General features: G+C 38.8%; 1 protein-coding gene across 2 annotated transcripts in view; it reads right to left on the bottom strand.

The window, feature by feature from the left end:
• The window catches only part of LOC124552545 (F-box only protein 28), a 94,265-nt gene that overhangs the window by 35,613 nt on the left and 45,421 nt on the right, over nucleotides 1-13,231 (bottom strand). Inside the window, exon 4 of one of the 2 annotated variants that reach the window (XM_047126862.1) lies at nucleotides 7,903-8,161. In XM_047126862.1, coding sequence (XP_046982818.1) covers nucleotides 7,903-8,161 — 259 coding nt within the window. The remainder of the gene's footprint in view (nucleotides 1-7,902; nucleotides 8,162-13,231) is intronic. The other variant, XM_047126863.1, reaches the window with a different exon arrangement.

The raw sequence follows: 13,231 nt of genomic DNA, 5'->3' as shown, positions 1-13,231 counted from the left end.
TTTTGCAGAGACCAAAAAATATTCGTTAAAAGATGGGATTTCCTTAAAAGCGGGTCCATTAATTCAGCTTTCTCAGTGCAAAAGTAGTGTGGGAACAACCTCTCAACAGTGAGAAACAGAACTGTGCCAAATTATTTACACTCTTATGAGAGTGCTGGCACCACCAGTGCACACGTGGACACTGTCTCTGGCAATATGACTCGATAACATGCCGATTTATCGCAACCTGTTGGTCGCTCCTGAAGACTATGGAGGATTGGGCCGAATTTTCACGATATTACACAGATTTGATGCATAAAGTAACCCGAGACTGTTTTATACGAGGTTGTCTTTGTGAGAAACTTCTGTCTTGTGATCTCTTATTTGTTGACAAAAGCATGAATACGTAGTTTAAAAACTTTGTATCTCATTAAACCATGTCAATGCATTGAACTAAAATGCATTTCACTAATTTCAGATGTATCCCTTGCAGCAATATAATCCACACTCCTCCAAAGACCCCATTTCACTTGTAAGTTCTATTGGAGAATCTCTGGTAGTAGTGTTTGAAACTTGTATGAAGAAACATCAGTGACAACAATAATTTGAGTCGGGGCCCAGATGTGTGTCCAGACAGCATAACAACTGAAGTGACTGCTTGCAGTAACGAGGAAATATGGGCTCGAGTCGGTGTCTGGCACGAATTTTCATTTGCCACTACATACTTACTACGTCTGTTCAAAACTGCTTTAGGATTGACGGTTCGGCAGGAGTACGAGTCGCAGAACACAGTTTCAAAGATCCTGCACAGACTTAATCTAACACCTGTACGATTTAGTTGCGAGAAACTTACTGCTACATTTGCAATGAACATTTTACTAATTTTTCTGATCCTCCTACTTTCTCCAACACAATGAAAATAAGAGTGTGTGTGTGTGTGTGTGTGTGTGTGTGTGTGTGTGTGTGTGTGTGTGTATCATGGTGGTAAAACATATCATATGATAGCTGCCACAAATTAAAGACATTTTTCATACAAAAAAACACAAAAATTTTATTTGTACAAAATTTGTACACGGCATTGTATGTAATCTGCAGCAAGTTCAACACATATCTCGAGTTGGGGTAAGAGATACTTGATCCCGTTTCAAAAACCTCTTGACGCAGTCCTCAACCAACTTGACGTCACTTCCTGGACTTCATCAGTTGAGAAGCATTTTCCAGACAGCTTTCTTTAGGTGAAGGAAGAAATGAGAATCACTTGGTGCCAAGTCAGGGTTATAAGCCGGACAGCTGACATACCACTTCAAAGAATGCAGAAGCGCGGTGCTTAGAGCTTCTGTATGGAGTCAGGCATTGTCACAACAAACTTGTTTTGTGTCACTCTTGGAAGTTTAAATATTTCACAATAACAATCAGTGATGATTGTGTGCCCTTTGGCAAAAATTTAGCAAGAAGAACTTTTCAATCCCAAAACATGATGAACATTATTTTTTTTGTCAGAGGTTGCCTAACACAATTTTCTTGCATTTCACCAGCTGTAATCAGGTTCAAAAATTCTGTCTACCTTTTAAAATGGCCCAAAAATTTCTGAGTACCCTCCACATGATTCTCCTCTGTCAATGTTTTCAGCATCCATCAAGTGCACACCTTCATGTACAACAATTTTCTCATAAAAATGGTTTGGAGCACTGATTTTCAGCTGACTTCTACAATCAAAACTGCAAGATCCTGGACTGTCAGGATGCAATCTTCATGAAGTTTAGCCTTAAGTTTCTCCAACAATGCATCATCAAATTAAGACCACCTTCCCCTTCCGTCCTTAATTTGCACACTGGTTCTACCACTCAGGAACTCAGCACACCACTTCCTATCATTACACTAGTTAATCACTCCACTATAGATGGCCATCAGCCTATGACGGATTTCAACTGGGTGGATCTTCTCCACATTAATAAAGTGGATAACCACTCGCACCTCACACTTGGCCTGAGAGGGCAGTGGAGTGTCCATCTCCAACAGCAGCCACTAATGAGCCGCACAACCACCTGTTGTGGAGGCTGAAGCCCACACGAGATAGTGTTGCCAACTAGCAAAAAAATTTTGCTCATACTGCCACAAATAACAAATGGTTTTTAATTCTTGGAAAAGCCTCAAACATGTCAACCTCTATCATAAAAAAGAATAAATATGATACAAAAAACAGGGGTCTGAATTCTGTGATACAGACTGAATTCCTGAGATGTATCTCATTTGGAAATAGTTCATGATACGGCCTTCACATAACACAGCAGGCTGACAATCACAGTGCAAGCAGGAAGTGCTGCTGTGGTGAAGATTTCGCAATATCAGGGGTTCGTTCGAGCGCCAGGTCTCATGGGATTGGCAGAATGCAACCTGTGCCTCCCACACAGGAGACGTGCCATGCTAATGAGCCAATGGAAACCGTACGTTCCTTATAAGAAAATACCCAGAAAATATCTCTGAACCATCTCCAAAATTTTGTTGGAGTTCAAGTCCCTGATGTAGATGGTGCGTTAGTTGTTGACTGTGGAAAGATGGTGAAGGAAAGTAATGCAGCATTTGCCTTAAGTGTAAAATCACAAAAAACCTAAATCGAGACGGTCAGTGAGAATTTTAACCACTATTATCTCAAAAGCAAGTCTAGTGTCTTACTACTGTGTTACTTTCTTTGGAAACCTGAATAAGAATTACATGTTACCACGAACATCATTTCTTGTTAATATATCCCCATCCATTTTGATATACAGGGTGACACATGAAATGATCCAACATTTGCTTCTGTAAAAAAAATTTCAGTCTATATACATAAATGTAAGATACAATGTATTAAGAATAAATACTTGGGCCACTGAAACATGTTATTTGACAGCTCGTGTGTAGTTGGCTATACTGTGATTGCAAGGTTGCAAAAACTGCCACCACATTTGCCCATAGCCGATAGCTCTTAAGTATGCTTCTTGAATGGAGGCTACAACCAATGTTTATGTAAGCCACTGCATAATAAGAATATAATAGAGGGAAACATTCCACGTGGGAAAAATATATCTAAAAAGAAAGATGATGAAACTTACCAAACAAAAGCGCTGGCAGGTCGATAGACACACAAACAAACACAAACATACACACAAAATTCTAGCTTTCGCAACCAATGGTTGCCTCGTCAGGAAAGAGAAGGAAAGACAAAAGGATATGGGTTTTAAGGGAGAGGGTAAGGAGTCATTCCAATCCCGGGAGCAGAAAGACTTACCTTAGGGGGAAAAAAGGACAGGTATACACTCGCACACACACACATATCCATCCACACATATCCATCCACACATATCCATCCACACATATCCATCCACACATATCCATCCACACATATCCATCCACACATCCACATGTATGTGTGGATGGATATGTGTGTGTGTGCGCGAGTGTATACCTGTCCTTTTTTCCCCCTAAGGTAAGTCTTTCCGCTCCCGGGATTGGAATGACTCCTTACCCTCTCCCTTAAAACCCATATCCTTTTGTCTTTCCTTCTCTTTCCTGACGAGGCAACCATTGGTTGCGAAAGCTAGAATTTTGTGTGTCTATCGACCTGCCAGCGCTTTTGTTTGGTAAGTTTCATCATCTTTCTTTTTAGTAATATTTTTCCCACTGCATAATAATGTATACATAAGTACAATAAAGGAAAGAGGGAAGGAGAGGGGAAGACGAAAGGAAGTGGGTTTTAAGGGAGAGGGTAAGGAGTCATTCCAATCCCGGGAGCGGAAAGACTTACCTTAGGGGGAAAAAAGGACAGGTATACACTCGCACACACGCACATATCCATCCACACATACAGACACAAGCAGACATATGTCTGCTTGTGTCTGTATGTGTGGATGGATATGTGCGTGTGTGCGAGTGTATACCTGTCCTTTTTTCCCCCTAAGGTAAGTCTTTCCGCTCCCGGGATTGGAATGACTCCTTACCCTCTCCCTTAAAACCCACTTCCTTTCGTCTTCCCCTCTCCTTCCCTCTTTCCTGATGAGGCAACAGTTTGTTGCGAAAGCTTGAATTTTGTGTGTGTGTTTGTGTTTGTTTGTGTGTCTATCGACCTGCCAGCGCTTTTGTTCGGTAAGTCACCTCATCTTTGTTTTTATATATAATTTTTCCCACGTGGAATGTTTCCTTCCATTATATTAAGTACAATAAAGAACATTTTTCTAACAACAGAGAGAACTATGGAGAAAAATCATTAGATAGTATATGAAACTGGTAAATAAACAGCATCTGAAGTAAATGAAAATGTCTATGGGATGTTGCTCTGAATTGTTACCATAATAGGCGCATACAAAATGCTGTCTAATAATGTAAACCTATACATACCAAAGAACACGCTACCCACAATCTTAGAACAAAATAAAGAAAAAGGTGTTTATCCTACTCAGTTGCAGTGAGAAAAAATTAATTCTGTATACATTTACACTCACCAATTTATGATGTCAGTGGTGGAGCTCAATTTGATTCTCCTACACTATAATTGGAATTGGCACCACCACCACCACCACCACCACCACCACCACCACCACCACCACATTAACTGCTCACACGAATTTATAATTCCGCCTACAGTCTGTGCTCCTCTAATAAGCTTGCCAACAGTCTATTTTGTTTCTCCATCAGGTAGTATCAACATTAACAAGACCTCCAAATAGCAGCCTTTCTGTTACTGTAAAGGACGTATTTCGAATGCAGGCCCTGACATCTCTCCAAACCAATTCAGCTGGGTTAAAATGGCAGTGATAAAGCAGTAACTTAATTTTTCATGCTGATGTCCACAGCAACGTGTCACCTGTAACAACTGCACTCTAATTTCTTTGTGGTCACTAGCTGTTGGAGCTTTGTCTAATATCAGAGAATGGTAACATGCATTATTTATTAAGAACACTAACATTAAACTCCAGCAACAAATTTTGAAATTACTGCAGAAATCACAGGTGATCCATATTCTCATCGCAGTTACAGGTTTTTCTTAATCGAAAAACTAGGTGTCCTTCCTGCACAAAACTGTTTGAACAATCTGCATGGCTACAATTAATCGGGATCTTCTTCCCACTGGCTGACGACTGCTGCTATTTTAAGTGCCTTCTGTGTGGCATTTATCAACTGCTTTGCCAGTGTTTACCTAGGTTTCATTTAACCACATAGTTAAACGTATATCCTTTCCTAAGAAAATACTATGAGCTGTAATTACACGAGATGCTTCAAGTAACAGTTTGTCTGTCTACCTTTTTAAAGCAGAAGCCTATACTTTTTAACTCCCTGGGAAAACTTCACATTCTTTTAAAGAAATTAGCAACTTCCCTTTTGTGGGGCATACTTTCTTGCTATAATATCTGAGAATGTGCTGATTAACTGCATAGGTTTCATACGTCCTTTGTTGCACATGGTTTACTTTAATATCTTGCAAGTCTGGAAGTAGCACCTCTTCCCTGGTATGAGGATGTTTACCAAAAATCTTTCTTTCAAACCCCCACTTTAAAAAAGGGGGGGGGGGGGGGAGATTCAACAGAGGACTGACTGGGGGAGAGTTTTGTCCACACATAAAGTGATTAGGAAATCTGTATGAAATGGCATTTGCTTTAAATGTTTCATGCACGAACTCTGTGGCAACTTTAGCTGTGTGTGGTTTGGCTCCATCCTGCATGAACCACTGATTTTGTAATGTAAACCCTTATGAAAAAAGGCTGAGGAACAAAATTACTACACAGCATAATGTTTACTGTGTGTTCAAGGAAGAATGGCCATATTACCCCATGACTTGAGATAGCCGTCCATATAATAAGGCTGAGTGGGATGCAGCTTCGCATGAAGCATGTCTGGATACCCGGAAGCCTGAAACTGCACAATTTCTTTATTAAGAACGCCATCAAAGCGAAGATGTCTCATCTGAAAACCAATTCATCGATGGTTTTTGTCGTTCAATAATTTAGGTAACATTTATTTTGTAAAGATACAAATGCAAATGAATTTTTAAAATTCGCTGTACACATTATCAAGAAAATCCAAAGCGTGCTGCAGTTTTCCTAGTTGATTTGCTCGGCCTTCTCAGTAACACTGCTCTCACAGCTTTGACATTCTGTGGAAAACCAACATTGGCAGGACATCCATGCTTCCTCTCAAAAACTGAACCATAAAAATTAAAGGTTTTGTAAAGTCGATGTACGAGGGCAGATCAAATATAAACGTGATTTTATTTTTTATGTAAATTCATTCATTGAAAAACTCAAGGCAATTATTTATTTTTCTACATAGTCTCCTGCTTTGGGAATGCATTTGTTCCAGCGTATGGGCAGCTTTCTGATGCCCTCATCACAAAAAGAACTGGGTCGTGTCACCAGCCAGTTGCACGTGAATTCCACTCTCTCTAAGGAGAAGGATCAAGTGTAGTCCAGTGCATTTCCTGTAGCTTTGAGACAGAGCTGCAGTACGGGGTCGCAACTTCGTCATGGAGGAGGATGACCTGTCAAATCAATTGGTCTCGTCTTTTGCGGTGATATGCAACTCTCGCCTTGTTCAACAGTTCGCAGTAGTAAGCAGCATTGATTGTGCGTTGTTCATGCAAAAAATAAATCAGGAAAATGCCTCACTGATCGAAAAGAATGGTTGAAAGAATCTTGCCAGCTGGCAGTAGAGTCTTTGCTTTCACTGGTACTGCCTCCCATTTCCCCCGCCACTACCTACTGGCTTGTTTGGATTCCAGAGTGTAGTGGTGAACCCATGTTTCGTCGCAGGTGACGCTCCGACTCAAAAATGCATTATTTTCTTCCACAAACCTTGCTGTAAGCCACAGACCTTCAAACGTCTTAACTTCACATCTTCAGTCAAAAGTTTAGGGACCCATCTGGAACACACTTTATGGAACTGTAGGTCATTTATGATTGCTTGACAGCTCCCATAACTGATTCTGACATTTCTGCGTCATTTCTGATACTCTTGCCCATCGATCGTCATCAATAATGTCTAACTACACGAATGTTTTTGTCTGTAATGCTGGTCTAAGGATGGCGATCGTGTTTTCCGCACTTTCTTGTCCTTCCTTGGACTTTTTATGCCAGACAAAAACACGCATCCTTGATAATGTTTTATAACCAAACTGTGCAGTCAACCTTTGGCAAATTTCTGCCGCTGTAGCTCCTTCACGAGCGAGAAAGGAGATAATTATGCGTTGCGCAATGGAGGGGTACACTTGCTGCTCAGACATCTTGAGCGTTACTGATGAAACGGCGGGAAATATCTAACAACATGCTCTTCTCACTTCTTATGGTCCCACCTAAGCATAGCAGAGGCGCAGGGTCATTCCTACAAACTGTTGATGTTCAGGAACAAAAATCCCATTCATATATGATCCCCCCTCGTATTATATTAAATGAGGGTGACCATCAGGTTTATAATGTGCACGTAACTGTCTCAGTGAAAGTACCCCACTTTCAGTTTCAAAACACCACACTTTCAGTTTCATGAAAATATAACCATTTCAAAACACTGGTCAGCTATCAGTCTTACTTTATCAGACATCTTGGAATGAGAAACAATGCAGTCAGAAGTAAAAAAGTAATCTTGAGCTACTCTCTCTTCTGCCAACAGAACACGCAACAACAACCAATAACCTACAAAATTAGAACAAAAACAAATGTTGGATCATTTTGTGTGCCACCCTGTACGAAGGGATTTTGGGTTTTGGAATTTAGTACATGTCACTCTTAATTCATCTGTACATGTCCTACTCAATGCTCACAACTCTAAACACACACACACACACACACACACACACACACACACACACAAAATTTGTGTCTGTCCAGAGTGCCAACAGCAAAAAACCTTGCTGCAGCTGTTTACACTCTAAGTAACCAGCCAACAGGGATTATTTACTCTTGTCCTGGCAGAATGCCTTGTAGCAGAAAGAGTACACACTCTTTGCACCCTCCCACTCACTGTTGTAGGCCGAGGCAAAGTCGAGGAAGTTCGCATTGAAGTAGTTGATTTCTGGCAGTTTCGGCTCTATAAACTCCTTGAAATACTCCATGGCCATAGTCGACAGGTCGAAGAGCTCGTCGGTCACCTTGTACGGCCGTGCCATGACGGGAGTCACACTTATGTAGTGCAGGATCCGATACACCTCGTCCAGAATCTGTAACAGCAACGTCCAACTCTACTACGCACAATGGCTGCAGCAAAAAGTACAATATTCCAAAGTTATCTGCAACAAACAATAAATACTCTGGCATGAAAATTTATTGCTAAGGCTACACATAATGCCTTGAGGTGTCAAAATTAAGACAAGAAACAACAGCTGCAACACTGTAAAAAGAAGCAACATAAGAAAATAAATGTGTGTATTAACACAAGAAAGACTGGAAGAGGAGGAGCCAGTTTGGTGACTAAGTAGTTGATCCTGAAGTACCCAATCTAACAGTATTTCCCCTTTATACATCACATATATATTTATATATTATATATGGCACCACAGTGGGTATGTAACAACGTGCACATCTGTATGCAATGTGAAAAAATTTCAAAGCAATCAGTGAAGAACTTTCTGAGATTTGATTTTATAGTAACATTTATATTTTTATTTATACAGAATTACTGGTTTAAATGATGCAATATTTCTATTTCTCTGTCACATTTTAATCATTGTGTTAACTTTTTGAATAGCTCTAATTTTTTCTTCCTACCAATCTTTATGCATGTGAACTTAATTTTTTTTATTTATTTATTATAATATTTTAACATTTGAAAATGCTGATCTATTGGTTAAGAAACAAAAGACGAAATAATCTATTTGTATTGCCCATGCAATGGTTTAAAAAATATATTTTTCATTAGAAGATTATATTTCTTGGATGGTAACTGCCGGACTAACATAAAACAAATTGTTATTGCACTATGTACAAAACAACGAAGATAAAAATATAAATGAAAGAAGGTGTGTAAGTAGAATGAAAATAAAGTAAAATGAAAAATAGAAATAAAAAAAATGCAATAACACGAACAAGAAATTCAACTGAAGTTCATACATAACAATAATTTAATTCACATGAACAAAGACTCCAAGTGGAAAAAGAACAATAGGAAGAAAGATGAGAGCAAATGAAAAGTTAGGATGATAAAAATAACATGAGAAAGGAATAGAAATGAGAAAATACATTTAAACCAATAAACTGTATAAAAATAATTATCAGACGTTTCGATAAAGATTAAAAAAAATTCAAAGCACCTGATAAGATCTGAACCAACGATCCTTGGCCTATGAGGACTGTACCTTAACCATTACAATACATAACCAGCCTGTATAACATTCACTGTTAAAGCTGTAGAGCACCACACGAAATTCTATAGTTCTTACTGTTGATTACTCAAACAAGGGCCTGCCAGGACATCATACATGGGACCTCCACCCACATCTCTGAACAGATGGCTTCAAAAAGTCTTTTAGGAGCCGCTCCTTATAAGAAAATTTTGGACCAAATTAATAACACCATTAAACGACTAGACGGAACGAGGCAGGATTTTAAAACATTAAAAGTTACAGAATAAAGTTACAAACAGAACACTTCTAGCATCTAATCAACTCTACAAAATGTCCAATCCAATGACAATGATCTCACTCCAAAGCAGCTTACAAATGGCCAAATTCTCAACTTTTTAGGAGTTCTATATTGTGCATAAGTGAGAGAATTATAAGCTGTTGTATCCCGTTTTCCATAAAGCCTATACAGGATTTCTCTTCCCATACAGGATCTTTTCCCTCTTTACTTTTTAAGCAATTCTCAATTGTGTTTGAATAAGTTTTGTTATGATTAGCAAAGTACAGAATAGACATTGTAAGTTCTGTATTTGTTAATTTTTCGTTATACAAAAGGGGCTATTCCACAACAGACAGTGCAATCAATCTTTTCACATAGTAGCTATACCAGAAGACTAGTCTGAATACAATAACTTACGAGAGAAATTTTACACGATGTTACACACAATTCTGATGAACACTGTCCACAATCTTAAATTTTTTTTTCTTTTTGGTTATACAGTGAAACTATTTTTATCATATTTTGAACAAGTCTTATTCTCTGATAAAATTCTATTCAGAATGAAATTATCAAAGCAGCTCTATTCGCCCAAGACTTCAGTCTTTGCACAGCAATTTGGTCACATTGTTATAACTTAATGAGTACTCCAACTGACAAACTGGCTAAGTGGGACCTGTACACAAAGGTGCATATTGCTTCAATTATGTAACCATACTTCTAGGGCAACATGTTCTGGTTAAACATACGAAATTCAGCAGAGCCACAGTATAATCTGAGAATCTCTCTGATGGCATTTGTAGATAACTGCAATGAGAAATTCCTGCCTTCTAACATTTCTAATTTATTTGACATGATGGGTTAGTTTGTAGAGTCTCTTTAGTCTTGAGATGTGCCATCAGACTTCCAGAAACATATCATCCACATATTCATCAGATAGCAAAGGCAGATAAGAGCAAGAATTATTGCACATCTTAACAGATCATGCAGTCGCTGACAAGAATGATATACAAAAGAATGGAAAAAAAGTTTGAAGACCTGTTAGATAATCACTTTGGCTTCAGGAAAGGGAAGGCTACTAGAGAGGCAGTTCTGATATATCTACATTTATATTCTCTAAGCCACCGTAAGGTGCATGGCAGAGGGTATGTCCCATTGTAACAGTTGTTAGGGTTTCTTCCTGTTCCATTCACATATGGAACATGGGAAGAATGAGTGTTTGAATGCCTATGTGACTGGTACATAGGGTGTGGTTGTACATTCTTAGAGTAATCATTTAAAGGTAGTTCTTGGACTTCATTAACAGACTTTCTCAGAATAGTTTACGTCCATCTTCAAGAGAGTACCAGTTAAGTTCATTCAGTATCTTTGTGACACTCACCCATGGATTAAACAAACCTGTGACCATTTGTGCTGCCCTTCTCTATATTTGTTCAGTATCCCTGTTAGTCCTATCTGGTACGAGTCCCACACACTTGAGCAATATTCCAGAACTGGCCGCACGAGTGATTTGTAAGCAATTTCCTTTGCTGACCGATTGCACTTCCCAGTATTCTACAAATAAACCGAAGTGTAACACCTGCTTTACCCATGTCTGAACCTATGAGATCATTCCATTTCATATCCCTACAAAGTGTTACACCCAGGTATTTGTACAAGTTTGCTGATTCCAACAATGACTCATTGACATTACAGATAGGATATGTTCTTTTATTTTGTGAAGCGCAAAATTTTATGTTTCTGAACATTTAAAGTAACTTGCCAACTGCTGCATCACTTTGAAATCTTATGAAGATCTGACTAAATATTTATGCAGCTTCTTTCAGGCAGTACTTCATTATAGGTAATTGCTTCATCTACAAAACACTATTTTACTATTAATATTGACTGCAAGGTCATTAATGCACTATGTGAACAGCAAGTGTCCCAACACACATCCTCGGGCACATCCAAAGTTACTTCTACATCTAATGATGTGCTTGATAACAGCAGCAGGACTTGAGGAAAATCAAGACCCTCCAAAGGCATTATTGAACTAAAAATGTAAAATGGTGCAAGCAAAATAGAGTAAGCCATAGGTAAAGTGAGAGGAAACAAGAACAATGGAAGACCAAGAACGAAGTGCTCGGGCTGAAGGTGTAAGACAGATGCAGATTGTCTCCCCTTCCGTTCAACCTCTACAGCAAAGAAGCAATGATGGAAAAAAAAAAGGTCCCAATAGTAAGATTAAAACCCAGAGTCAAATGATAGCAATGATAAGATTCATTGACAACTCTGCTATTCTCAGTAAAAGTGAACAATAATTACAGGATCTGTTGAATGGAATAAACAGTTGACTAAGACAGAGTAAATTGAAGTAATATACATGTAATGAGTAGCAGAAATGACATTAGTGGTAAACTTATAAAAATTAGGGACCACAAAGAAACAGTAGTTAAGGTGTTCTGGTGTGGAAGTGAAGTAACATAACAGACAATAGAAGACATAAAAAGCAGAATAACACAGGCAAAAAGGGCATTCCAGGTCATAAATCATTTAGTGTGAAACATAAGCCTTAATTTCAGGAAGCAATTTCTGAGAATGTACATTTGGAGCAGAGCCTTTTGTGATAGTGAATCACAGACTGGTCAAGGAAGAGAATGGAAGCATTTGAGATGTGATGTTATAGAAGAATGTTGAAAATCAGGTAAACTCTAAACGGAGGAGGATCCTTGCAAAATCAGTGTTGGAAACAATGAAAACAAAAAAGGACATACAGATAGGAAATTTCTTAAGGCATCAGGGAATAACTTCCCTGATACTAGAGGGAGCTGAAGAGGGTGGAAACTGTTAGAGGACAGAGTGGACGATATTCAACAAATTATTCAAAATGTAAGGTGCAAGTGCTGCTTTGAGATGGAGAGGTAGGAGGGGAAAAAAAAGAAGTGTTATTCTCTTACTTTTGTACTTCATTTATAACAGGTCTGTTTAGTATACATATGCAAATGTGTGGTGTAACAAGTTTTGGTCACATCATTCTGGTACAGTGCTCACACACTGGTACAATGATTTCACAGCAACATCAACAAAATACCTCACATAGCTGTGTTCTAAAAGAACTTTACCCTTTTTCCAATTCATCCCGTTTAAGTGTCCAGGACATTTCTCTTCTACGTTTACATAAACACTCCACAAGCCACCGTGCTGCAAAGACAGTGAGTATCCTGTACCTATCCAGTTCGACTTGCAAACAGAGCGACGGGAAAAATAACTGTAGGTATGTCTCCATATGAGCCCTAATTCTCGTATCTTACCTTCATGGTCTTTATGTATAAAGTATGTTAGTGGCAGTAGAATGGTTCGGCAGTCAGCTACAAATGCTGGGCCTTAATATTCTCAATAGCGTTTCTAGAAAAGAATGTCACCTTTCCTCCATGGATTCCCAATTGAGTTCCGGAAGCATGTCCCCAACACTTAAGTGTTGTTCGAACCTACCAGTAATAAATCTAGCTGTCCGCCTCTGACTTGCTTCGATGTCTTTCTTCAATTCGACATGGTACAAATCCCAAACACTCTGGAAGTGCTGAAAACAGGTCACACTAGTATTCTATATGCAGTCTCCTTTACAAGTTAACCACTCCTTCCTAAGATTCTCCTAATAAACCGAAATCAACCATTAGCCTTCCCTACAGCTG

The sequence above is a fragment of the Schistocerca americana genome, chromosome 10 (genome assembly GCF_021461395.2).
Source record: "Schistocerca americana isolate TAMUIC-IGC-003095 chromosome 10, iqSchAmer2.1, whole genome shotgun sequence".
Taxonomy (NCBI): Eukaryota; Metazoa; Arthropoda; class Insecta; order Orthoptera; family Acrididae; genus Schistocerca; species Schistocerca americana.
Note: the sequence above shows the minus strand (reverse complement) of the source record. Positions and strands in the feature narration are given on the sequence as shown.